Source organism: Cygnus atratus, chromosome 1 (genome assembly GCF_013377495.2).
Source record: "Cygnus atratus isolate AKBS03 ecotype Queensland, Australia chromosome 1, CAtr_DNAZoo_HiC_assembly, whole genome shotgun sequence".
In the NCBI taxonomy this organism is placed as follows: domain Eukaryota; kingdom Metazoa; phylum Chordata; class Aves; order Anseriformes; family Anatidae; genus Cygnus; species Cygnus atratus.
This window is the reverse complement of record NC_066362.1, coordinates 102,577,645-102,605,306: the sequence shown is the minus strand read 5'-3', so window position 1 is coordinate 102,605,306 and position 27,662 is coordinate 102,577,645. Positions and strand designations below refer to the sequence as shown.

The following is a 27,662-nucleotide window of genomic DNA, read 5'->3' as shown; positions in this document are numbered from 1 at the left end:
TCAGATGCAGAAAACATTATAATCAGCCATGGCCTGCTCCTCTGCAACAGGACAGGAGAGACCAAAGTTATCCTTGCACAGAGTCAAGCACAAATACCCAGACAGCCCTGGCACCCCATGGTACCATACTCACCTGGATGGTAGTAGTCATAGACCCTGACATGTCCTGGCTTCAGGTTGGTCACCCCAATCTCCCGTTCCAGGTGCAGGACATATGTCTCAGACTTATGGCTCAGCTGAGGGAGAAAGGCAAATGACAGTTCACTTCTGAGCTGTTGTTTTTATTCCTCACCTAAATTTGATCCTAAAGATAAGCAATAACAACTCTGTGGGAGCCAAAGACAGGACTTCAAGATTAATCCTGCTCTGCTACCCCAGTCCTGGATTCTCCACACAGCTTTTCCAGTGTCCTCCACTCCTACAGCTTCTCTAGTAGCACACACTTACTTTGTCCAAATAGATGGCAACACCTGCTTGGGTTTTCTCAGTTCTTTTCACAGGGTGCCAATGCTCCATCTAAGACAGGAGAGTAGAGGAGGCAATTTAGTTGAGTAATGTGGAAAAGAAGGTGTGAGACATCCCCAAATGGTTTATCTAAGCCTGACTGAGCAGATTCTCATTCACTCATTTCCAAAATTATTTGGGGCTCTTACCCTTTCAGGCTGATCTCCCTGCTGGGCCACCCACCTCCTGCAGAACCCAAGGGCAGGAACCTAGGCTATGTGGCTGCTATATACTGAGTCAATTGGGCTGGAAGGATCACCACCTTCAAGGTACAAGGTAAGAGACTACAGTAAAAGTTCACGTTTCTTCACGTGGCAGAGTGGTAGGGATGATGAGATTGCTTGAGAGAGAAGCAACACATTCCTATGCAATCTCCCCTCCCCTTGGGCATGGATGGTCCAACTGACACCACATCATCATCCTGATTCCAGGCTTCTTACAGGCATCCCAGATCCTGGAGCCAGGACAAATCCAGACAGTAGGGACACCTCCACAATCACCATATTGGAAATGGCTCTCTTCCCAGTGTACCTGAGGGAGAAGATCAAACAGAGCTCACCCAGCTCCCCCTTTCCTCCATCACCATACCCTGTGTGCAGACCCTAAGCCAGGAAGCCCAGCCAGGACTGTGGCCAAGGCAGTTGCTGCTCCCTCTCACGAGGCAGATGACTGCTGCACTGCTGTGAGCATCCCTAATCTGAGATAACTACTTCCACTCTTCTTCCTAGCAAGAACCAAAGACCTTGGAAACATTTCCCCTTCCCCAGAGACACCTATATCTTTCCTTCCCACCCATTCCATCTGGCATCTGGCCCTTCTGCTGAAACTGCTGGATGCCTGTATTGCAGCCAAGCACCCCTAACCTTTCCAGCAATTTGTGGCTTTCCTTCCTAAGTGTGGCTGTGTCTTCTGTGTCTTTACAATCACCTGACATTGACGTAGAGAGTTACAGAGTGGGTATCATCCCTGGTGCAATTGACTGGCTTGGTTTTCACTCGCAAGAAAAAGGATTTTGAGACTTGTGGGAAGGGTGTGTTGTACCTCAACACCATCTGCATAAAAAGAGAAAAAGACAGAATAAGACATGGATAGTAAGTTCAGTATCATCTCCATACCTTTTCAGCGACTATTCCAATCCTCAAGGTATGGACCACAGACAGTGACTGGATATGCAGTGAGCACACTCATCCCTGTACCAGAAATAAACGTGACTCAGAATGGAAAACTTCCATGATCATTCCAGCTGGGGCTACTTCTGCTCTCCTGTCTGCTTGAGACCACACAAAGTCAGGCACACAACAGAGGGACCACTATGCAAGGTTTACATCCGCCAATACCCCAAGAACCACAGAAGCAGCACTCACATTTGGACACGCTCTATCTCAGTCTCTTACGATACACAGGTTTGTTGCATTGGCAAGAAGATACAAGTAAGACCCAGTTAATGCACATTTCTTTGCACAGAGCTGCAGCAGAGATTGTTGTTTTTGACAAGATGATGAGCAGAAGGTTGACAGAAGGGTGAGCAGAAGGGGCTGTAGGAAGTGGGCAACCTACCCGGGTAAAGACACAACAGCTGCCATGGGCCTGCACTGAGAACTTTCCTGGGATTTCTGTCAGTGCCACCTCCTGCACCAAAAGTCGGTTCTGGTAGGAGACTTGGAACTTCCTCCCAAAGCCTCTCTGGGACCTCACCCTCACTTCTGCAACCCCCTTTGTGCTGTATGTCAGTGCTGCATACTTAGCCAAGGCCTGCAGGGCAACCACTGTGTCCTGAAAAGGAAGAAACGATTACATTTGCATGCTTGCTCCACAGCTTTGAGGCCCAAAGACACTTGAACTTGCTGAGCTGAGGACCTCTGTATACAAGGACTCCTCTAATCAGTGTTCACACTGTTGTTTTCACGTTTGCATAGATTCTGCAGAGAATCGTTCTCAGGCAGTATCACCTTCCCCAGCCCCGAGTTACCTGTGTTGAGGCAAATCCTCCATAAGCATTCTGCTGCCTGGTGAGCCAGGCCACAATGCCAGAGGCTGTGGTGAGATCAGCCCTTGTGACATTTGGCTTGGAGAGCAGGGCCAGGAGGACATAGGCTGTCAACTCCACATCCACAGACAGTGGCTGTGACCAAGCGCTGGGTGTCTCGGATGGGCTCTGACTCCAGTGGATCTGCCCACCTGAGAAAGAAAGGAACTAGATAATATTGAGAGATGTCAGGGAAGAAATCTTGAGGTCTAGGAGGCACAGTAGCTTGTGTGTGCAAAGACCAATGAGTAAATACCACTTGGGTTGGTCATCACATCACTGGGTGAACTGCAATATCATGTATGCAACTTGTGTTTTGCAATACCCGATACTCCGTATTATACATTGGAGACCCGTTTATCAACGTGATAGAAAAAAAAAAAAAAACAAAACAAAACGCAAACTAATATGACAAAAATCTGCATACTGAGTAGCTCCCAAACACCTGACTTCTCCATTGTCCTGTTTGCCAGGTCCACTAGATACCTGATATTAGCTAGCTACTCACGAGCTGGTCCTGAGGGTCAGGGACTAAGAAGAAGTAAGACAGCTTGTCGGATCACATGTCCCTTCTCTGATGATCACCAGGTTCCCATACCTGCTCTGATTGCCTTTTGATCAAGCATGTCGAGAAGCTCTTGTGTGCGTTGATGGTCCTTAGCCAGGGCAAAGGTGTAGGCCAGCAGGGCCTGTGTGTAAGTGCTGGCAGCTTTGGGAAGGGAAGGAGCGATGCAGCCCAGAGCCTTGCGCACCACTGTACTCTACAGAGAAGAGTTACATTGATATGGGTCACACACAGACACACAAGGTAGGCAAACATGGAGGTACACAAGCAGAAGGATGCACTAGCATATGCTGACATAGAGAGCACCTTGTACACACAACCATGTGTCACTGTGCTTGAGCCTGCACTCTTACCTGTGTATCACTGCAGTGTCTCTGCCATGTCTTAGTGTCCTGAGACACTAAGCTGTGTCTCCAGCCCTTGCTGCAGGGTGCTTGACAGAGACTGCCCCCAAAGCAGGTCATGGATTTCAGCAGGGCTCTCTCAGAGAAATCAGTTCCCTTACTGCTGGAATAACACCACCACTTCTTACTTTGAACACCAGAGTAATAACACAATTGCAAATGCTTGTACCCAGCATAGTGACCAATATTACTGTGTTAAGGCACTGAAGAGCTGAATTTAAGGTTGCTCAGACTTCCAGTTTCCCTCACAATATCAGTACTGTTGGCAGGACACAGCAAATCTACCAGTTTCAGCAGCATTGTATTCCAACATTCAGTTACACCATTTCAAGCATGAACCAAAGGCTTGCAGTGGTTGCCTGTTGGGTATTTGTGTATATACAGCAGTTTGTGGTTTTCCCTCTACAAGTGGCTTCTTGGTGAAGCATGGTAAGGATCACACAAGGGCTACATTTAAGATTTATTCTGACATGTGACATGTTCCTCACCTCTTTCCCTTCTAGAAAGGAGAAAAGATATTGTCTATGTCATTTTGGAGCTCTCCAGATTGTAATATTGCTGGATGCAGCCAGTGATTTTCAGAAATTCTCATTGCATCTACTCACAAAGTATCAAAAGTTTGCAGGATACAACTGTTTAATTTTGGTTGTTCTCTTGATAAAGCCCAACAGAAGAGCTAAGCTAAGCTCCCATCATTTCAAAAATCCTACCTTACTGTTTGATCTTAAATATAATAACTGCAAGTGACACGGTAATCTTTGTATTCTGTAACTGAATAAAGCTAAGTAAGAATTAGAGCAAGTCCCTGAATTGTTCAGTTCAGAGGTTCCTTTATTATTAATTTTCCTTATATCTCTCACTTTCCCAGATGGTTAAAATGGAGTTAACAGAGCTAGTGTTTGTCCAGCTACCAGAATTCCACCAAAAGTAGTTGTGTCACCTGTGAAGTGGTGATCATTATCACGCATCTTAATACCTTGTCTATGAACAGTTTAACATATTTTAACCCATCTGTCTCTGGTGTCTTCTGGTGAAACTAACACAAGAACTGAGTGCCACTCTATTGCAATCTGTGCTCATCCTGGTGTCGGCAATAGCAGTCCTGAGTGCATACTATACAGAAGCATTGAATTTCCCCGAGAGCAGTCACATGCCAGCTAAGGGATTTCTCCTCTACAATATGCCATTTGTTTCTCCAGTCAACATAAACAATCTGTTTTGTTCAAAGGGATCTATTTCCAGAACACAATGGAAGCAGAGGGCTGTTTGACTGGATTTTTTTGTCATACAGACCATGCTTTAATGTTAGTTTATTCAGGACAGCGTAAACTATCTTCAACATTTTCTTTACATTTTAACCCCTAACAATTTCCATGAGCCTCGTAGGTATGCTGGTAAGGGAAAGTAGGATCTGTTCTGAACATCTTGAGTGCATCAGCCCTTGCAGTACACCCTCAATCTCTTTCTCGTGATTTTCATCTCTAGTGACTGTGCATTCTTTGTAAAACCATTTATAACCCAGTCAAGAACATTCTTTTCCTGGGCCCTATGACAAGCTTTCTGTTTCCCACTTCGTCTACTCACAGTCCTCCTCAGAATTGCCTTCACTAGGGCTAGGATAACTATTGTGAGACTTGTGTTTTATCTGGTTGTCATTACTTTTGACTTCTTTCACTATCATGGCCATTTTATCTTAAAACAATGGTTTATGCATGGCTGTCCAATAGCTCTCTGATTACATTCAGATCAACAAGCATTCCTCACTCCACAGACAATCCTTTCTGTGCTAACAATGCTGTTGTCATCTTCTCTGGAGCCTGAAGAATCACGTCACCAGTATCAAAGTGCTAGTCACTCTCTGTGGATTCATTCTGGACAGAGTGACTTCCACTAGTTGATCACACAAATTGATTTGAGGTCCCGTTTGTCTCCCTTTCTGGATTTTATCGTGAATTTGGAGCACAGTCTGGTTGCTTCTCAGTAACTTTGCTTTCCTTTACAAATAACAGAACTGGCTCTTAAGATATACAATAAACTGTCTTCTTTTTTTTTTTTTTCTACCAGGATGAAAGCGCTTGTCCTTGTGTTTCATTCTGCTACATTTGGCAGAACATGTCAAATAGTTTCATGAAAAGACTCCTCCACAAAAGTCAGCCAAACTCAGACACTCAGTGGAATTACCAGAAGACAGAATAATTCAGATTAGGAGGGACTTCAGAAGGTCTCTAATCCAACCTCTTCAAAGCAGGGTTAGCTATGAGATCAAACCAGGTTGCTTAGGGTTTTATCTAGTCAGGACTTCAAAATCTCCAATGATGGAGATGACTAAACCTCTCTAATCAACTTGTTCTAACATTTGAGTGTCCTTACAGTGAAAAAGGTGATCTGAGGACATCTGTTGTCAGAATGAAGGTTAATTTCCATCAGTCTCTTTTTTTTCTAAGCTCACAGCTTTCAGATGCAATAAAAAACACCGCTCTTTCACTTAATTTACTTATTTCCAGGGAACTCTGTTTTTCCAAGTCTGTAGCAATAGCATTTCTTCATCAAGTTGAAAATATTTTTTAACTGCCAGTACCACAAAGTCCAGTATTTAGGTATGACCCTTAGCACTTGTAAGAGTTCCCCCTTATTATTATTACCTAGCTGCACAATTCCAACTGCCCACAGTATCCAATCTCCCTACAGTACTCCTTTCCCAGACTTCCAATTTCTGGGAAGATAAGTCACATTAAAAATGTCATTATGTCTATTAATGTTTCTGCAGAAGTAGCTATGCCCACGTCTCCTCCCTAACACCTCACTGCTAGCTATCATACATATATAGGTGTAAGGAGCAACAAGATGGTGTGAGGATGGCGGAGGGAGCAGGAATCAGCAGCCCAAGAGTGGCAAATGAGCATAGTATCTAGCCATGAACTCCAATGGCTCCCCTTAGTTTAACCTCACATTTTCCCCTGCCAACAGTGTCCTCCACAAGGGACAGTTTAAGCTTTTTCCTGAGAAGTGATGATTTTTTTTTTTACTTTCTGACCCATTACTTTGTCCTCAAGCCTTTCCAAGATGTTCTGTTGCCTGCTTAAAGTCACCACGCTAAGTTCTTCAGGATTCAGGCAAGAACATAGCAAAGAATCCAAGTATTTACCTCTGGTGTCTCCCCTGCCTCCAAGTATGCAGCTGTGATGTAGGCAGCCAAGGGGATTTCCCCATCCACACCTCCCTGCAAAAAGCATAAATATCCAAAAGCTGGGAAAGGTAATACACAAAGACCTGAAACTTTTCAGAAAAGGTCCCACCTACCCCAGGTTTTCTTCCATGCAAGAAAGCAGAACAACACAGAAAAGTGAGCTCAAACAATTACCAGTACACTTGGCAAGAACTGCTCTGAGTTGCCCTTCAAGGTACTCTGGCTCCTACCTTCATGGCTGTGTGAAAAAGTTGGCCCACATTTCTGAAGCATCCACTAGGAAGCTGGTGGAACTCCAGCCAGTTGAGAGCAGCTTGGATGCTCCTATTGTCCAGGAAAATGTATGGCTTGGCTTGGACGAAGCATTTGACCACAAATGAAGTCAGCCTGGTTGGAGAGAGAACAGAAAAAATGCATGAGAGAAGGAAAAGAGAAACAGTAAGAGACTGAGCAAATGAGAGAGAGAGAAGAAGATGTCAAAAGAAAGAACCTAAGCAGAAACCAACAAAAAGGAATAAAAGTGGGAATTTGAAACCTCTGGGTCTCTCCTCACCTATTGTTGTGTTATCCTAATCTGTCAGTCCAGTGTCATCCTTCATCCCAAGGATAGTTGCATACCAGTGGGGTGCCGTAACCCAAAAAATCATTTATTTGGAACACTTTGCATCCAACAGGACAAAAAAGGATTCAGTGCTAGAAGCAGAAAGCTGCCCACCTCCAGGTGGTCTGACAGCAGGAGGACACCAGGGAGAGAGCCCAGGGCTTACCAAGTATTACCGTACTCATCCTTGGTACCAAATTCACTGAAAGAACCATCAGGGTGTTGATACTGCAGCTGTATCTGGTACCCTGAGAAGTAGGATAGGATGTTAGGGTTCAAACTGGTATTTTCAATGAAATCACTGAGCAGGTGATGGGAGTGGTATTAACATTCTAAGTGGTGGAGCACCCTGCAGGTAAGGGGAGTAGGCACCAGGGACTACTACTAGGTTGGACACAGGAGAAGGCAGAGGAGCAAGGTGGATCTGTTGTACTTGCCCTTGCGCAGGAATCCTGTTGCCCTCTCCTTGATTTCAGGGGTCAGCTGTCCTGTCTTCTCTAGGTACTGCAGCACATAGACAATGGGGGCAAACAGCACCATGTTCTGCTCCCCACATCCATGGGGCATATGCACCAGGTGGTCCAGGTTCTGCAGTGCAGTCCCCATGAGGTCACCTGGAACAGAGTATAGGCACCCTGACCCCCTCCTGGACAGGGGTTTTGGGTATTCACCTCCTCGAATGAGTGACCAGTTCCTGGTAGTGTACAAGGTAAGATACCCCCAGCACAGCAGTATGCAGGTAGCTCTGTCCAGTCAGCTTATCAGTTCCACAGTCCTACTGTGCTCCGCATGTACATTTCCATCCTGCCAGGGGAAACCCATAAAGAGAACAACCTCTCCCTTGCTGAGTGTTTTAGGTCATCTGGAACCAGGAAACTCAGCCATAAACATGGAAAGACCAAGGGAGTTGGAGCCTCAGAAACCTCAGAAAGAGTACAGGGCATTCTCAGTTTGGGCTTTCCTAGGACTATTCTCAGAGATAAAGAAGTTGGAAAGGTATTATCACAGCTGAATTCCTTACCAGTGACTGAGACTGTAGCTCTGACTGAACCTTCAACCACATTTAGAGGCAACATCAAGGACACAGACTCCTGTGCTGGACTTCCTGGCACCAGAGGGTGTAAGGTACAGGGGGAAGGAGAAAAAGAAAGAGATTCTGACAAAAATAGCCTTAAAAATCCCCAGAAACTGTTCAAGACAGTGCTAACATCCCATTTTATTGTCACAAAGGTTGCAGATCACCTCACAAACCATGTTCCATTCCACCCTCAACTCTTTTCCACCCACCTCCATTGTGATTGTGCTATCCTAAGTCTTACTTCTCAAGAGGGTGAGATGATTTCCTAGAAACCATCTGTGGCGAAAGCCACCTACCTGCTTTTCTCTACATAAGTTACCCCAACTTGTTTCAGATTTCAGTTGCAGGCATGTCTTCTCAATGCACTTAGCACTCTCAAAAGCTGCAAATAGCCCCATAATACACCATAATAGTCAAGACAGGAGCAGAAATTCAAAGTCGTATCCTCTAGCCTCATCATGTTCAATAGTGTGGCTATTACCACAAGTGAAAAAGTCCTCCAGCTGCCATATTAGCTTCAGGGATGTGGATGCTAAAAGCATGAATCCCCCCCTACCCACCCTTACCCAAGGGAAGCTCCTGAAGGCACCACAATTATAGTGTGCTTCCATAGCTTGGTCATGTTGACGTAGGAAAACAATTCAATAATTGGAAAGACCCAGGAGGTAGCCAGGAAGCAGAGGATGAGGGGGGTGAAAGAAGAAAACAATCTCTCTACCTTTTTTGGGACACAGGATGGAGCTGTGAGCCTTTTCCACCAGCACTCCCTCTGGCTGTTGGAACATTTGAAAGTAGCGGTAACGAGCACATAGGAGAGAAGCAGGATTACAAGTGGATTAGAAATAGATTTGAGCAAAATTCTGGTTCAGGCTGGAGATTCAGATGGAGTAACATCATTATCACATAAACATTTTAATTATTGTCAATCATTTTAATTTCAGATAAGAAATCAATAAATATTTTTAGAATATTGTAACTTCTGAATGTCTGTGAAACAGATACTGTAAGATTTAGCAGACAGCTCAGGAGAGAGAACTTGAAAAGGTATAAATATTTAAAGTTTTTCATGTAGAGGCCTGACCACAAACAGAAGAATGGGGGCTGGGAGGAGACCCACATACCGCCCACATCCATCAGCCCTCAAAACTGGCCTCAGCTCATGCCTCGAGATTCTAATTACAGACCTTGAATAACAAAGGGCAACTCTCAGAATTAATCTGCACCAAATTGGGAATTGCACAAAACCCATTTTATGATCTAGGTAACAGAAGAGGTTGTCTAACCCGGACAAGAAGGAGTTTGGTGATTGTATCTTTCTGTCCTTGGTTTGGGACAAATGGTATCTCTTTGTCACAGAGGTCTTTGGTGGCCACGGCCTCTGTGCTGATGGTGATGTTCATGAGCCCTGAAAATAAGGCACATTTAGTACAGAAAACATCTTTGAGGAAGCACTTCCCATTAATATAATAGAAGTCACCTGTCGGCAACAACAAAACTGGATTAGAGCCCTATATACAGAAGGTCCTGTACCTCCTAGCACAAAACTGTGAGCAGTCATAACCTTGGGATGAGTGCAAATGAGTACCCTCAGATTTAACAGGGCATATAACCCAACTCCCTCATTTAGCCCTTATAAAGCATCCTTACCTTGGTCCCACTCCCTCCCAACTCCACCACCCAGCTCCCTGTTCTTCTTACCCAGTTGCTCTGCTGTGACACTCCACTGAAACGTTTTAGCTTCTCCAGCACATAAGCAGCTGCTGTAGACACAGCCTTTACATGGCTTCAGCTGGAAGTGTGTGAACTCCTCCACAGTCACTTGGACCTGAAGGGGCAGCAGGTATGGTAGATGGTAACAAGACAAATGTCACATAATTCTTAAAATAAGCTATGGACTTTAGCCATCTCCTACCTACTCATACCCCACTTTTCTTTCAAAGCCTGTCGGGGCTCACCTACCTTCATGCATCGCTGCAGGTAGTTGAAGACTGTGGCCTTCAAGATGAAGGTCTCACCCTGGATCACAGAAGATGGCAGTGTGAGCTCCACAAAAAAGGGCTTGAAAACAAGCAGACTGGAGGTTGGAGCAAGTCCAAAGCCATTACGTCCTGTGCAGAACATCCCTGCTTTCCATTCTGTGATGGTGCCAGGCACGGTGACAGTGACACTCTTGTTCCCACTGGGACTGAAGAGAAGTAGACAGCAATGAGAGCACTTAACTGAATCTTGTTGTATGCAGCACCAGATGACCTGGTCTATGCCCTTCTTCCCACTGCACCCCATCCCCTAACCTCCACCTAACTCCTAACCTCTACTGAATTTTTATCTGTTGGAGCATAGGCAAAGCACCCAAGGACACATCATTCAGCTGAACTAGACATGCCAATACACAGCATCCATGAGCAGCTGAGGGAACAGGTATTCACAGCATCTATTTCAGGCGTTTGATTTTGGCAGCTCAGTCCCCCCATATAGGCCCTTGTGAGAGGTAAGCTCCCCTCAGCATTACACCTTTTGATCCTCACTGATCTAACTTCACAATGTCTTCCTGTCTGGCCTCTGTGTGTATCACTGCCTTGCTATTCCCCTCCATCCATCAGCACACTCTTCCTGCAGGCCAATATGAAGTCTGAAAGTCCCCAGACTATCCCAGAAGAGCTTACTATGGGCATTTGCTATTCCTCACTGGAATAGTGCCTTTCTTTCACTCTTTCTGTCTTTCATGTTGACAGTCAGATGGCCTTACCCAGATAAATTAGGGACCCCTGCCTCAGATACTTATATCAACAGAAAACGTTTGAAAATAATTTACATAGCTGAAAGATGCTATCATCATACTTGTCACTTTTCTCACACAGCACTTGCCCTTTGCACATGTGAAAATGCTTTACAGCTGTCAGCAGTTTTATTCCTCTAGGCCTAGGAATGGAGAACCAGGCACCAAAAGAGCAGTAGGACTGGCCAAGACCATCAGAATTTAGCCAAAGAGGCAGGTCCATCCATTCACCTTTCTGTGAAACACATTGACAGCTTAAGCTCTAACATGAAGACAGGGCCTATGCCCATGTCACAATTTCTGAGAGCATCAGACTATTCCACAGCTGCTACCACAGCAGACAAAAACAACCCTCATTAAAGCTAATCAACATTATTTGACTCCAACAATTGAAAACATTTTCTTTCCCCTAAAGAATCCACTTTTGCCAAGCACATACAATATGAAACACCTTTGGTTGTTCACACCAGGCTGGCAGGCAATCACATAGGAGATATCCACTGATAGCAGGTGAAGAGATGGATGTAACTGGAAACGGAGGGCAGGTGGGAGAGGGCAGATCTGGGGGGATCTGGCCTGAGCAGATGCCAGTCTCCAGACACCAGACAAGAAATTCTTAAAGCCAGAGATGAAAAATCTCCAAAAGCTCATCCTGCCCCTCTCCTGAAGCTCAGTGTAAAATGGCTTCCCACGCCAGCACTCTGCTCCCTCTCCTGGGGGATACACTGCACACCCTTCCAGGGAAGCTGGAAGGGAGCATCAGGGAAGAAGAGCAACACTGATGCTGAGTAGGACCTCCTTCTCCACAGTACTTGGGGAACTACCTGGGAGTTCATGCAGTGTTTGCCCTTTCATCCCCCCATCTTATACTCACTCCAGACCCAAGTAACTTCTCTCCCTCACTTGTGCTGACGAGGCTCCCTGAACACTCACTGAACAGTCAGCCTTTCTCACAGGACATAATTCCCAGTCTTGTGAAGGGCTTCTGTGGAGATCAGCTTCTCCTGCACCCTAGGATACAACCCGTGAGCCCACTTTGGGAACTACTACAGGGCTACTACAAGCAGAGTGCAGGCAGTAAACCAAGCTGCTTTGCCAAACCACACCTGCTTTCTTGTATGCTCATGCCAGCCACCTGCTATGGATGGATGGTCATCTAGTAGAGGAAAACACAACACATTTGATGCAGACATCGGCTTCAATGAGACACAGCCTAGTGTCTTCCTTGGTAGCTCATGATCTAAAATGGGTTGCATCTGCTGCCATTCCAGGTCAGACTAGACCACCCAGACTAGGCCCCCACTTCTCAGTTTACTCACCCCACAGAATACAAATCCCATATCCAGGTTTTTGTGAAATATTTGTGCACTTTCTCTTCAGCTGGAGAAACAGGTGAAAACATGGTGGGCTGATGGGTAGATGTCAACAGATGCCCTGCTGGAAATAACAAATGCAGAGTTACTACAGGGTCCTCAGCACCTTAGAGCAGAGGGGCTCCATCCCAGCTCAGGCTGCAGGTCAGACAGTCAGCACATGGGAAGCACTGCATTAATCTTGCCTATCTGAAATGATAGAGCTGCTTTGGGCCTTACTTGTGTTTGAAGGCACCACAGGAAGGGCAACTACTCCCTCACGTCAGAGCTAAGACCTGGGATCCAGACAGCTCACTAACATTTCAGAGCTAGAAGCTCTAAGTCCCACACAGTATCACGCTAGCATAACAGGTTTAGAGCCAGGGAACAGTCTTTCCTCCATTTGCAATTACAGTAAGTACTGCCTCTTAGCTCAAACCTGGGAATGCTTTCACCTGAAAGACTGAGCATCTCATGTAAGAAGAAGTTGGCAAGTGCTTACTGTTAGGTGCTTTATGAGGCTGAGCAAACATCAACATGGGCCTGGAAGTGATCACGCCTGTTTCCTGCAGCATAGTTGTTGGCTGAGTAGTTAGACACAGTCTTGGTTTCCTGATATTGGTGTTGGACATAATTTTCAACCCCATTTCCTGTAGGAAAAAAAGAAAAAAAATGAGCCACGTACTTGTCTTACCCTCTCTGTCCTTCATCCTGTGCCTTATTGTCCCTTTATGCAGTGGGGACCCAGTTGTCTTCTGTCTTGGTGATCTATTCTCTTGCTTCAGTTTAGGAGAGAATTATTCAGATCCTCAGCAAGGGGCAAACCTTTTATGTTAATCCATCTGGTCTGAGTCAACTAAGTTTCTTCTTTTTCAAACACGTGGTCATTTAAGCACAATGTCTTCTCAGCCTGCAGAGGACAATTCCTACCAGATTATTCTTGGGCAGCCCAAATTACTCGTGATATGGAGATTAAACATAATATGTGGAATCCAATTAAAGTAACCAATGATACTTGGCATCCTGAAAAACACAACTGAAGTGCAGTAACCACACAATAATTTCTCCTTGGTCAACAATTTCAAGTCACTTATTCAGAGAACAAGTGAATTATCAGGACCTATACCAAACCTGTTCTCTATGCTATCTTTGATGACATTCCTAGGACATTGGTAAAGTCAGGGGGCCACACTTCCCTCAATTCATGAATTATACCAAGCCACAAAATCAGCCATTTTCACCTTGAATGCTGTAAACACATCAGGCTCATCAGAATTTGGGAACCCACATGAATGATCATCTTCAGACACTTGGCGAGGATACCCGGAGTTATAAACAGATGGGAAGAGCCCATAGATCTGGGAAAAAAAGAAAAAAAAATTCAGTGCAAATAATACCTGGCATTCACTTTGTGTAGCACATCCAAGGCCTGTTTGAATTGCTCCTGGCTATCACGCATGAATGCATGCCAGAAAGCACAGGCTCATTGTTACTCTTCACTAGCTTTTCTTTGATAGAGCCAGCACAACCTGCTGAACTGAACATGAGACAGAACAACAGAACCTGGGTCTGGATTTACTACAGGTGCGCTGAGTGGCTTTCAACCTCTTTAAGAGATGCCTCCTAATCCTCACCTGTGCCATACTGAGAGTGCTCTTGATCCTTCTAGTCAGTGCTTTTAGTTCCTTGAGAGAGAAGCTCTTAACAGATACAACAGCCTGTCTTCCTCTCTCTCTCCCTCCCTCTTCATGTCAGAGCAGACTTACTCACCATGGAGCTGCTGAGTTCTTTTTCTGGCTTCAGCAAAAAGATACTCTGATCCACAGCCCAGACAGCACATGTGGACCCAGGAGCTGCCAGCAGGTTCAAACCAACCTCTGAATCAGGAAGAGTCTGGTACGTTGAGAAGCCCAGCTCCACCTGGATGAGAAGAACAAATAAATGCAGGCAAAATATATATGACATTGCTGGTGTTGGCCACCCTACCACTTCCTGTGCAGGAAAGGGTCCTACATGAAGAAAATTTCCAAGGACATGACTTGAACTGGAAACCAAGGGATCTCATAGGGACTCCCAGAAATCCTGGTGTTTAAGAAAACACCACATTGCAATTCTAAGAGGAAAGATGACAGGTCACATGAACAACAGAGGGGAAACCATCTTATCCACCATCACTGTGTGCAGGTAACAGTACTGGAGCTATTACAGTGTTAGAACACAGCACTCTCTTTATCCAGCAAGCCAGCCAGTCATGATCACACACCTCACACAGCTTGCTTTCTGCTCCTTTTGAAGCACTGTATAAAGAACAAGCCCGGTCTTTGTCTCCAGGCTCTTTGTGGGGTTGGTCTCAGTTTCCTGAAGCATTTCCCGTTCTTGCTTGAACCTGACTGTTCATGGCAGATGTGCAGCTGTGGAGCAGGAGCAATACCAGACCTCAGACATTAGTCTTTGGAGTGCAAGACACAGCTCAGAAAGCAGATTCCCATGAATGTCACAATGATCACAGAAGTTCAGCCCTTTCTGAATGGCTAGTAAAATCCACTTCTTCCATCAGCTGTCTTTCTAATTTCATGTACCAACAAGACTAAGTGTCTGCTACAATAGCAGGGCAGCCCTGAGCTCTTCTGGGAGTCACACAAATAACCTGTGCTGGACTTTGATCCTACTGGGTGCACTTGCTATACAAGCTTATGGAGATAAACATAGATATTCTCTGCCTTTCCCAAATACAGCAGCACAGAATCACAAAATGGTTGAAAGGAATCTGTGTTTGTCATCGGGTCCAACCTCCCTGCTCAAACAGGGACACTTAGAGCAGGTTGCCCAGGACCACGTCCAGGTCGCTTTTAAAGATCTCCAAGGAGGGAGGCTCCACCACCTCTTTGGGCAACCTGTGCCAATGCTTTATCACCCACATAGTAAAGAAGTTCTTCATGATATTTAGATGGAAGTTGTGTTCCAGTTTGTGCCCACTGCCCCTTTTCCTAGCACTGGGCGCCACTGAAAAGAGCATGGCTCCATCTTCTTTGTACCCTCACTTCAGTTATTTATACACATGGATAAGATCTCCCTCTCAGCCTCCTGTTCTCCAGGTTGTACAGTCCCAGCTCCTTCTGGCTCTCCTTGTCAGTGTTTCTGCTGACAAGAGATTCTTGTCAGCCCATATCTCCAACCTGTCCAAGTCCCACTGGATGGCTGCGCTAGTGAGTCAGCCACTCCCCCCAGTTTCTTTTTATCATGAATTTACCGAGGGAGCACTCTACCCCATTGTCCAGATCACTAATGTAGATGTTAAACAATGCTTGACCCTGTACTGATCTCTGGGGTACTCCGCTTTTTACTGGCTTCCAGCTAGGCTTTGCACCACTGACCACTACCCTCTGGTTCTGTCCATTCAGCCTTTTTTCAGTCCATCTCACTGTCTACTCATCTAGCCCATACTTGAACTGCTTCTCTCTGAGGATCTTACATCGGACAATGTCAAAGGCCTTAATGAAGTCCAGGAAGACAACAAGCACTGATCCACTCTCATCCATCAGACTAGTGATTTCATTACAGAAGCTGATCAGGTTGGTCAGGCATGATTTATTTGTGAATCCATGCCGACTATTCCTGATGATTTTCTTCTCTTTCTTGTGCCTAGAAATGGTTTCCAGGATTAGCTGCTCTATCCCCTTCCAAAGGACCAAGATGAGGTTGACTAGCGTGTAGTTTTGTGGGTCCTCCTTCTTGACCTTCTTGAAGATGGGAGTGACATTTGCTTTCCTCCAGTCTTTGTGCACTTCTCCCAGTTGCCACATTTGAGCAAAGATTATATAGAGAGGCATCACAATCACGTCTCTCAGCTCCCTCAGCACTCATGGGTGCACCCCACAGCAGCACATACTTGATCCATTCATTACAACACCCATCACCGTTCACATACTACAGTTCACATGACATGGCACCCCACACAGTGCCAGCCACACACAGCACACATATTATGTATTACACAGTCTCTTCTTCGGTTGCAGCAGACACACACTCTCACACACTTAGTCATGGCCTCTGACACGAATCCTACCTTATGTCTGAAACACGTGGAGACACTGAAGGTGGCAGAATCAGCAATGATTTTTCCATTAGGGAAGATAACATAAACAATAAGTGTTGGAGCTGGAGCATAGACTGAGCTGAAGGTGACAGGGATGGAGAAGAAGCCTTTCAGCACTAGATGGAGGAGAGAAGAATCGAGAAAAAAGTAAATTTGGTAATGGAAATGGACTCAACTTTTGCCCTTCTGCATGTGTCTATTTAATTCCTTTCCTCAGCTCTTTCAGGACCATGGAGATTTTGAAGACCACTGAAACAATCAGCACATCTCTGGACCCGGTATTTAAGACCTGAGGAAGACTTTTCTTGGTTCTGTTCATTCAAACTTAGCTCCACAAGGAGTGAGTCTCAGATATCTTTCAAAGCCTCCCATCACCAAACATCTCCCATCCTATCACCAAACAAAGAGGTCACATTTGTCTCAAAGCACCTATAATTTAGGTTATATTAGGTTAAACAAAAAAAAAGACAACAGTGAGTCAACAGTCAACACCCATCAAAATGTTAAGTTCTGTCATTCTAACTACTCAAAGGTTATTTGTAGACACAATTACAAATCAAAGCAGAATAGTTTTGATAGAGGACAAAGTTATAGTTTCATGCCCTTTGCATGGGCAGCAAAAGGAGAATTTTTTAGAAAATGAAGGCAAGAAATGAGCCTATGGGCCAGGAAATATTGAGCATTGTTCTCTTGGTACCAAGCAAGAGGGAAAACAAAACATGAAAGCTAGAAATGCAAGTTGTTCTGACATGACAGAAGAAGGGTGAGCCAGCTCTAAACTGCAAAGAGGTTTATATCACATGTCCAATTAAGGGATGCCACACAGAACACTGAATGCTTGCTAGACATGAAACCAGGCAGTGTACTTACTTCTTGGCAGCCCAACCCAAACAGTCTTCTGGCCTGCATGGACTATCCCTCTTCTTCCCGTGAACTAGGAAAGAATTCAGAAAGGGAAGGGAATGCCAGTCACATAGTCTCTGAGACCACTATGCAAACCAATGTATCCCTGAAACTGGAGATTAATTGGGGAGTGTGAGGAGGATAGGAACTTTACACATGCTCAGGTAACAAGGAAAGTTCAGGGAACTTGGGGGCGGGGAGAGACAGATAAAGTCAATACTTGACCTAGACCTGTGCAGAGCCCAAAAGAAAGGTGCTGTTTTTTCATGCCATTACTGCAGTCCCGGAATCAAAACCAGGATCCTAGCCCCATGATGGCTAGATGAGCTACCTGTCCTGGGCCGAGTCCAAGCTATCAAGTATCAGGCTTGGGTGCTTCCTGTGGAGGATGCTGATCTTGTGTTTTGAGCCACCACCTATTAGCACTTCCCCAGAAACTCACGAAGTAGGAGAAAATGACACGCTTGGGCCCATGTTTCAGGTCTTCCTGGTAGATTCTGAAGTCCACCTGGATAGCCTGCTTTTTACTACAGGGCATCGTTTCTGGCACATGGACAATAGTGAGAAAACTCCTGCTGGTGCTGTAGAATGGACGTATGAAATGAGAGGCTTTCTGGTAATTCAAATCAACTGTCCCAGGCTCTCTATCCAAATCTTGATGCAGGACGCTTGCCTGGTAAGACAAAACAAATAAACAAACAAACAAACAACAGGTTATTTCTTTAGTTAAGCAAGTCAGCTGCAATTTACTCCAGCTGTGGCTTAATAGAAACCTCAGGACAGGTCTGAACAACACCATCACACAAGTCTCTGTGTGAACAGCTCATGAGTAAAGCAGCTGGGATCCAGAGAATAAGCTCTAAAGGGGCACCAAGAGCCAGAACATGCGGAGGTGTTTCAGGTTGGAATTCCAGTCCCTCAGGAGGGAACAAGGGAGACATCTGTGGGACAGTAAATAGCACTGAGAAGCATGCTTACCCCTCACCTTCACAACCAATGTGAGAACAGAGAAATGTAAACACAGCCAGTTGTGAGAACAAAGGTCTGCGAGACAGACCTTTCTTCACTTACCTCCAGGGAGGCTGAGGTGCTGTTCCAAGCAGTTGTATTCAGGCTAAATGAAACTTCCCCAGCATCCCCAGTGATGTACTTATGCTGAAACTGCTGCTCACTGCTGCTTACTACGAGGAGAACTTTTTTGTGCTTTAGTGTCTTGCCATTGTAGTCGATGACTCTAATCTGAGAATACCATGGCGAGTGACAGAAACACAGAAGAGTGTGAGTGGACAGAGTCTCCTCTTCTCCAAGTCACTAGCAGCATTTCCAAAGCCAGCAAGGTCACCCTTCCAGTCCCTAACAATTTTACCAACACTGCTACTGGTAACCTCCTATTATCCCATGCACTACCCTGTTGATTCATCTGTGCTATTTAAGCATGATGAAATCCCCATACTCTCCACCCCTTCACAGTAGAAGGCCTCTAGGCTGCTGAAATTCCAAATGCTTGGGTTCCCCCACCCCCACCCCCACCCCTAGATCCCCATAGCTGCTACTACTCAGGGTTTATTGACAATGACAATTGTCATTATCAATGACAAATGACAGTCTTGGATATTTTTCTCACTTCTGACAATTCAAAAGTTTTATCTCTGGGAGTCCTTCATGCCCTCCCAAGCCCTTGCTGGAGGTGGGGCAGGAAAAGATGTTACTCTCCAATGGACCATAATTGGCAATTACCTTCCCCCTGTACATCTCTCCGGTGTGGTAGTAAGAATTCACATCATTAAACAAGGCCATTCCGCCAATCTTGGAAATGAGTAATTTGTGGGATGCATTGACCTGTATCTCTGAATAAGAGCAGTAAGACAGAAACATAAGGGAGGAGCAAGGAAACCAAGCTCTTCTCAGCAATTTGCCTGTCAAGTGACCCACTGGTAATACTGATGTACATGCACACATACATTTCATATCAGAGAGATGACTCGCCAAAGGGCTCTGAGTATCTAGTCTCTCTCCCACTTGCTTTGAGCCCTTAGAAAGGTCCCTAAGCTTCATTCCATGAGATTAGACCACAGGCAATCTGAGTGTGTCATGCCTTCAGGAATCTGGCTTTGCCTGCATTTGTGAGGTTAGATGGCAGGCCCCAATGGGCTCAAAAAGCTCAGAGTCCTTGTTAGACTGAAAGTCTCTGGTGTTCTTGGTAAGACTGTGCATCTTCACATGCCTCTTCACAGCTAGCAGAGATATTTCCAGTTACCTGTGCCATCTTCCACCAGTGAGGCCTCTGCAACTATGCTGTCCTGGTAGTACCGGAAGTCTCGGCTGAAGGAGGATAGGGTCACATTTGTGAAGAAGCAACCCATCTTGTCTGTCTGAAATCACAGAGAGAGGAAACAACGTCTGATTTAGACAATTATGTCAGAAATTATCCAAATGGGGCAGTAACAGCAGTGCAAAATCCCTGCTCACAGATGACTATCTAAGATGCAATCTCAGAGAGTGCTGCCGTGTTCGCAGCCTCTGCCATCCATATCCACTAAGCCACAATGTGAATCCTCTGTGAGTACTCCCTGTAGTACTCTTTTAGCCTGTTTTTCGGTGCGGTTTCACAACCACTTTTATTTATCTCCCTCACTGAGTGAAAGGAACCTATATGGAAGCACCCACATAAACACAGAAAAGAAAGTGACCCTTTCTTTTCAGAAGGGATCAGAACTCCACAAGAAATGTAGTCCAATGCCCAGAAAAAAAAAAAAAAAAAAAAAAAAAAAACATTGTATCCCTTAATTCTTTCCAGGGTACACCTTTTAGACTAGCAAACATGTAGTTCAGAGCCATTCCTTTTTTAAAAACAGCAGTTATTCCTTGAGGTAAGGGTCTCTGCTAAGAAAATAAACACCAGATCAAAGACATGTAGTCACAGCTTCCCTCAAAAGACCCAGAGAAAGGGGCCAAAGTGGCAAACACAAGAGGGAAAGTAAGGCCTAGTGAGAAGTGAAGCAGCAGTAGAAAAAGACAAAGGGGAAGGATGAGACTTGAAGGCCAAAGGCATATACAAATATGACACTCCAATAGTCTTGTGGTCTTGTTATTTCAACGGTTGTCTGCTGTTGGTGGCTGCAGAACCTGACCCTTCTTTGCACAGCAAGCAGCAAGAGAGAAGGTCCAGGTAGACTTCACAAAGTCTACGATATTTTTGTCTTTGGGCCAGGCAAAGTCTCAGCACCTGGAGTGTCATGTGGTTTTGGGAGATAGGGACTTCTCACCAGCTCTTGTGTGCCACAGAGGAATCAGCATCATCAGCATATTGCCCTTGTAAAAGGAAGACTTCTTCAAAGAAGAAGGTTCTCTGGTTCTCTTCTCTGGTTTTGGTCTTCTAGATGTTATTATATGTTAAATTAAATAAGGCCCCATTCAATAAGAAAACAAGGCAGTGTACAGATAGCTGTCAAGAATGTGGAGCAGGCATATGTTACACACAGAGTCATAGTCAGCAGACACAGTTACTAGGAGGCAGCACTAGCAGACCCTTGGCCAAGAAGCCAAAACCAAGGGGTGACATCACTACTGTTTCAGCTAAGGGCTCCAGCAGCCTTGCCTTACCCTGAGGTTGACCATAATTTTCACTGAATGGGTTTCAGTTCCTGCTAAGCGTCTCACCTGGCTGTGGAATTCCTGACAGAGATCAGGTTTCGAAGCACTGGGTAAGAACACTGCTATCTTCTGGCAAAGGTGCACGTGAACCATCCCCTGGACAACTTTCCCATAGGTGTATCTGTTTGGGGGAGCAGGGAAAGGAAGAGAGATTCACACACAGTGAGAGAACACAGGAACTTCTGTTGCATTTTCCCAGAGAAACTTATTCATGGCTATTCACAGTATAGCACAAAGGTGGTAGCTGTACAGCAGGTCCAGGAGCCCTGATCCACTCAACAAGACCAGGCTAGGACACTGCAGTGATGGGAGATCAAGAGCTCTGTGATAAAATTAGTGTCAGACTACTCTATTCTGGAAAACTGAAATGTTTTAGGTGGTGACCCAACACAGAGTTCTGAGCTTTCCTTTATCATCACTTGTGATAACACTTGGAAATGCTGAAGGCATGCATCCTCCGATGAGCACAAGCATGAGTGACTCAAATAAAATGCCTTTACATGAGGCTGTTAACCCTAGTGTTGTCCTTGGAGTTGTCCTTGGAGTGTACCTAAGGCAATTTCTTTTGAATCTCTGTAGATTCTGCTAGACTGTTACCTGGAAAAGCTTCCCTTCTTTTTCCATGAGTTTGTTCTGTAGGGAGATGAACACTAAACGCCTTCCATGCTCTGCGCCTCAAATGGCTAGTTATCAAGGGTAAGCCATTTCCCCATATTTTGTGTGTAGACATCTGTGGACTGTTTTCAGAAAAGGGCACTAGATTACAAGAAGGGTAATTTTAGGATATTTTTTTTTTTATGGAATGTTTACGGAATGTAGGAATATTTTGTTTTGTTTGTGCAAACAACTGCCATAGAAGATTCTGGCCTCCTGTAACTGACGTAGTAAATTTCCTTTGAACTTCTCAGGGGTTCTTCTCAGGGGTTCTTCTTCTACCTAACCATCCTGTACTCATCTCATGCCAGAAATTAACATAGGGCCCACCTCTTCAAGCAAAATCCTTACCTGCCACATACCCGGAGCGGGAAGGTTTTATCTAGTGCATAAATCTTAATTGGTACCTCAAAGATCACTTCAAATCTTGGCAGTGCTGGAAGGAAAAAAAACAGAAAACTGTAGGAAACACTGGCCAAGGACAGCCTTTCCAGAGAATCAACATAAAAACGGACTGCGTTGGAATAAGAGCCAAGAAATTGAGAAGGAAGGTGGTGGGAAAGGGAAACGGAAGATTTCCATTACTTCTTTAACAAATTTGCATGTAGCCCCTGGTTGATTGATCTTTTCTAAAGTAAAATCCAAACATGTCCATGTCCCTCCACATCAGAAAGCTATTTATCCCAGCACAGTTAATTAGGGAATAAAACAGAAATGGGATGGCACTGAATTTCACACACTCCTGAAAGCCCATCCCAATGACCTTGTTTTGTCTCACACAGAGATCTACAGGGATCAACTGTGTCAAAGGTCTAGGGCCATGCACAACATTGCTCCCACACACCAGCCCAAGGTCCCAAAGTGTTCTCTCTCCTGAGCCTCAGCTCAGACTCTTTTCTATGACATATGCTATTACTTTTCTCATTTGCTCCCAGGATGGCTATGATGGAATAAACACCCAGCTTCCTGGAACAGAGAGAAAGGTTATCTCTGCAGCTCAAACATATCCCCCACAGGCTCATACCATAATCCTCAACGGAGAAGCTGTCGTATGCTTCCCCATTGGTTACATTGATGACATATGTCCCAAGCAGTGGCTCATCACTTAGCTGGAAAGACAGATCTGCAATGCCATCTTGGGGCACCACATTCAGCCACTGCTCTATCCGGTTGTTGTTAGGGTCCTACATCCACAAAAGAGAAAGAAGCAATTGTTCCAGCATCTCAGTGATCCACACCCCACAGAAACCCAGCTTCAGGATTTTGGTGCTAGCTGGCAGATAGGTAAGAAACAAGGTTTGGAATAGTCCAGTCAAGAAATTTTGAAAACAATGTAATGCTACATTTTGCTCTCAGCATCTGAGTCCCTTTCTACACTTCTCTAAATTCTGATCTTAAAGAAAGATCCTTTACAGTTCTAACATGTTATCATAATGGTCTAAATTGTTCTGTCTATACTCCTGTATGTCAGGATCAACTCAGATGTACACTGAAGTAACTGAGAGCATAATATCAAGTACATAAAACAGGCACAGAGGCTGTATGTAGTATGTTCAATTAAGTAATCTTGAAGTTCTACCATTCTACTCACAGATCCATAAAATCTACCAGGAACTGAATATGAATAGCCCAGTGAATTGGCTGCCATCAACATTACTGTAATACTAGATTTCAGCATCACTCACCTGAAGAAACAGGGAAATCTAGGAGGGAAAGAAAGGTAAAAACATTAAAAGAGAGAAACACATGCTGGTAACACACACAAGGTACTTGAGATGCAGAGCCTTCTGTGAAGGGTGTGGGACTAGTGACTTGGAAATCTAGAGCACTGATAAGTAATATAAATTGTCCAAATGTCACCAAAAAGGAGAAACACATTGTGGGTCCACTATGGGCAGGTCTGGAGAGAGGGAAAAGAAAAGCCAATTTAAAGATCACCTAGCACTTTCTGATGACTTCCTGACAGAGTCCTCCATCAGGAAAACTCACTACTAAAACTGATGTAGCTCTGGCTCAGTTGCAGAGTCTCAAAGGGTTTACAGAGTTGCACAATCCTGTAGTTTGTAAGGAAGCTCTAGAGGTCATCTGAAAGTACATCTTATTAGAGCAGATTGCTCAGAGCCTTCTTCAGTTGAGTTCTGAACATCTGCAAGGAAGAAAATTCCTTCTCTGGGCACCTGCTTCAATATCTGATAATCTTCATAATGAAAAAGCTTTTTCCTAATGTCTTATCAGAATTTCTCATGTTCCAAGTTGTAAGAGCCAGCCTAAGAGCACCCCTCCACTCCCCAGCCCAGGAAAACCTCACTAGTAAACTACTCGCTCCTCACATGGCATTAGCACCTCACACATCAGTATGAGCCATTCTTGTGCTTGTAGGGCTATTTTACCAAGGTGAGCAAGAGACACATACACCTTTGCCATCTTCCTGAGTTAGCTGCTTTTACTTGAGTAACTGTTCTCCTCTGGACCTTCACTAGGCCTGGCCCAGGGATGAATGCAGGGGACGAGGAGAAATTGGAGCTTTGGCAGGTAAGCAGGGGAAAAAAGAAGTGGGATTCACACATGGAAAAGGGCAGCCTCTTCCATGGTTCTCCAGGACTGGCTTACCGAATCATTAAGTGCAATGAAGTCCTCATCCAGAGTCACAATACGAAATTTCACTGAAGGCAAGGAAACCAGGGAATATATTTATTACATTTCAGTCCTTCCCTGAAGACCCCTGCTTCTTATGTCTCCCCAGGTCCTGTTTCCATTCTACATATGTGTGTGGTAACATCTGACATGGATATTCCCCTATGTAAGATATCATGGATAAAGACCTACTGCCTCCTGCAACTTTACAGTCACCACAGTCTGCACATCACAGCTACTGAAAACATAATTTCAACAAGAGTTATCTCAAAGCCTTCTGCTAGGGTTTTCCATGAGTCTCAGGCAATTATAGTCTTTTCATATGATGTTACAAGCAGAGAGCCTAGGCTCCCTGCTTGCTCCCATCTGCAGCTCTTACCTGTTTGACCTGGTTTATAGATGGGTTTGTCTGTTTGGATGAAGGTGCCACTGCTGGCCTTTCTGATCAGGACCTTTTTCTTCTCCTCAATACTGACTCCTTGGCCTGTGATAATCAGCTTGACGGTGGCAATTTCCTCTGTGCCATCAGCTGGAGATGCAACCTGTACAGAAAAGGAGAGAAGAGCATGAAGCTCCCAAGTGATATTACCTCTGGGGGCCCTAAGCAGGAATTGAGAGTAAGGTGGAAATGGAAAAACTAAGCAGTTCTTCTCCACCTGTCACAGGTAATCCCTTTCAATACATGGATTCAGATCACATCCAGATTGCACTCAGTGCACTCACTACACTATAGCAAGAGGCCCTGCATACCATGGAATCCATCGTTTTTCCTGCTGTCTAAGGAACTTTTGGGACAAGAAAGTGACAGTTAGGAAGATGAGAAAATACCAGAAAGGTGGGATATAGTAGCACAGAATCGAAACAGAGAAATTGAGCTATTTGACATGGCCTCAGAAGCTAGGCCTTCAAAACTATGCAGCATATGTAAGTAAGAAAGCCGTATTATAAGGACAGAGCAAACCACAGGGTCTTCCTGATTCCTGCAGCCAAAGATCCCAGCAGCCTCAGCACAGAATATAATGCATAATAGAAGGGTTACTGCCGAGGCATGCCTGCCTTATCGTAAATCTTAGTTAAATTCTCACTAACAATGAATCAGCTCTAAGATGCTGTTTACAAATAACAAGTACATCCATTTCCAGTTCAGTAGATCCCAAGAGTTGAGCTGCTGCCTGGCTGCAGGTCCTACAGAAACTGTAGTCTTGTCACATGCACACCACCATTTCCCCAGGCTTTAGCTATGGAACTGCACAACTCCTTCAGAGACAAGAAAAGCTGCTCTATCTGATCTGGAGCGGAGGACAAGGAAACAGGTAGGTCCTTATTATACACTCAGATGGGTAGTAGTTTTTAACAAACGTAACTTCAAATTAAAAGTCAGATTCAGAAGGGTAATTCAGTGCTGACCAAGGGATACTGTGCTGAGCTACACAACCACAAGGACCATCCACTCTCCTTCCTAGCAGACTCACTCCAAGGCAAAGTAGAGCCTGTCCATGTCAGCCCTGGCTAAGGAGCAGCTACAAGGGTTTTACAATTCCTGAAGAGATGCAATTTGCCTAGGGTGGCTCACCCAGAACTTAGCGCACGTGAAAGTCTTCTCCTTCTGGATGGTTTCTTGCACTAAGAGATTGTGTCCTGCAGAGCGCTCCAGGACCAGTTTCACTTGAAGCTTTGCTTCATAACAGGTGATATGGAGGCAAGCAACTTGGGTGGATGGGTAGCGGAGATCTGCAGGGATCACCACCAGGTAATGTCTGGGACAGGAGAAAGAAGACATCAAAGGTTGCATCAAGTTGAGGGCTCAGAGACACAAAAGAGCTTCCTTGCAGCAGCCCACAACTGCAGAATTCCTCAGCAAGGTGACATTACTGTAGTCAACAGCCCAAAGCAACAATGTAGTGATTGCTTTACAGCCTACTTAAGAAGTAGTTTCTGCTTGATTTAGCTTAAGTACGGACCTATAACCTATTTCAACCCCTTTACTGCATATATCTCCTCAACTTCCCAAAACTATCCTTTTCAGTCTTCAGGAAGAGGTGGCCTCATAGCAGTGCAGTCTAGACACCAGTGATATGATCCAGTTAGACAACAACAGAAGCAAACATACCTAGGCATAAGGTCTAACCTGGAAGACTCCCAAAGAGAAGATTCGTATTTTAATTTACAGGACATGAGAGAGAACATAACAATTCAGCTGCTCTTTGGGGTGATCCGATAAGAACAGGAAGAAGGATAGCTGGTGGCCTGGAATATGGTCAATCTACCTAGACTGATGCTTTTGTGAAAGAGACTGGAACAGAAATTCAGCATCACTCACAGTTGGTGAAAAGCAGCAGCAGCATGGAACAGAAGGCTCAGGAGGATGGCTATCCTCATCTTGGGGGCTCTTGCTGCCCAATCTCCAATGACCCTCTTCCTCTGAAATCACCAAGGCTGATTTTAGGGGGGTAATTTCTTTCTAGGACAGCCTAAATGGAGATTTGGATGGGAGGAGGAGCTAGCTTCTCCCCACCTCCTTCTCTCTCCTGCGATTATACTCATTCAGCAGCAGAGATGGGCATACTGTGCCAACTGTCCCTTAGCCAATAGCAGATGCTTTGGCTGCCATCCACCAGTTCATAACATCCCCTCCTGCAAGGCCACCTTGGAGACATTTGACCAAACGGGCGTTTCATGGAAAAAGAAAAAAAAAAAAAAGCACAAAAAACAGAGAGAACTTTGCTGATCATTGACCCAGGCCAGGTCCTGATCACCTGTCACTTGCGTCCCTTTGTTTCATCTGGAGATGGATTGCTGCTGTGCAGCCAACAGGAAGAGCTCACCCCTGCACACAGAACACAGAAGGCAGTGCTGTCATTCAGGACAGAGGTTTAGTAGCTCTGGATCAGTTTATGGCAATGAGGATATCTGTAGGCTGTTTGGTTTGAAAGCATAGAGCAATTCCTTGTGCACAAAGGAGCACTGTATCAACACCACCACCAGCCACCAACCACTGATTTGATAGTGACTTTGCCTTTTCCCTCCCTGCACACAATGAGGGAAATGGAAACATTCACTGACCAACAGAGGTCTCCACCAGCTCTCTGCAACATCCATTAGAAACAGCACCATCTGCAAAGATGATGTCTCAAGAACGAGCTCCAGTTCCTCATTGTTCATGTCTGGGTCTGAAAGGTCTAGGGTGCAGGGATACCATCTTTTAGCACCCGAGGGTCAGCCTAGAAC

The 27,662-nt window shown here is 45.0% G+C and overlaps 1 protein-coding gene across 1 annotated transcript; it reads right to left on the bottom strand.

Moving 5' to 3' along the window:
* On the bottom strand, window positions 1-26,813 carry LOC118247773 (alpha-2-macroglobulin-like protein 1). Its single transcript, XM_035546034.2, has 35 exons — window positions 26,755-26,813; window positions 26,008-26,191; window positions 24,814-24,976; window positions 24,411-24,463; window positions 23,486-23,503; window positions 22,825-22,984; window positions 22,152-22,236; window positions 21,153-21,267; window positions 19,750-19,864; window positions 19,230-19,339; window positions 18,564-18,731; window positions 17,935-18,165; window positions 17,460-17,523; window positions 16,560-16,705; window positions 14,264-14,413; window positions 13,735-13,851; window positions 12,996-13,143; window positions 12,461-12,578; window positions 10,325-10,550; window positions 10,064-10,190; window positions 9,649-9,770; window positions 9,084-9,138; window positions 8,309-8,392; window positions 7,725-7,901; window positions 7,454-7,535; window positions 6,917-7,073; window positions 6,645-6,719; window positions 3,129-3,291; window positions 2,474-2,682; window positions 2,062-2,277; window positions 1,432-1,556; window positions 945-1,035; window positions 448-516; window positions 134-236; window positions 1-41 (listed from the first exon to the last, which is right to left on the bottom strand). The coding sequence occupies exons 1-35, from the start codon at window positions 26,811-26,813 to the stop codon at window positions 1-3; spliced, it is 4,326 nt and encodes a 1,441-aa protein (XP_035401927.2).
* Window positions 26,814-27,662: the final 849 nt, after the last annotated feature.

What these genes read in the sequence shown, in the direction of transcription:
- LOC118247773 (XM_035546034.2), bottom strand. Translation starts at nt 26,813, where the DNA reads ATGAGGATAGCCATCCTCCTGAGCCTTCTGTTCCATGCTGCTGCTGCT. An exon ending in ATGTGTTTACAGCATTCAAG is followed by an intron (nt 13,144 to 13,734) that starts GTGAAAATGGCT and finishes TTTTTCCTACAG; the next exon opens with GAAATGGGGTTGAAAATTAT. An exon ending in TTGCCATCTATTTGGACAAA is followed by an intron (nt 237 to 447) that starts GTAAGTGTGTGC and finishes TTTCTCCCTCAG; the next exon opens with CTGAGCCATAAGTCTGAGAC.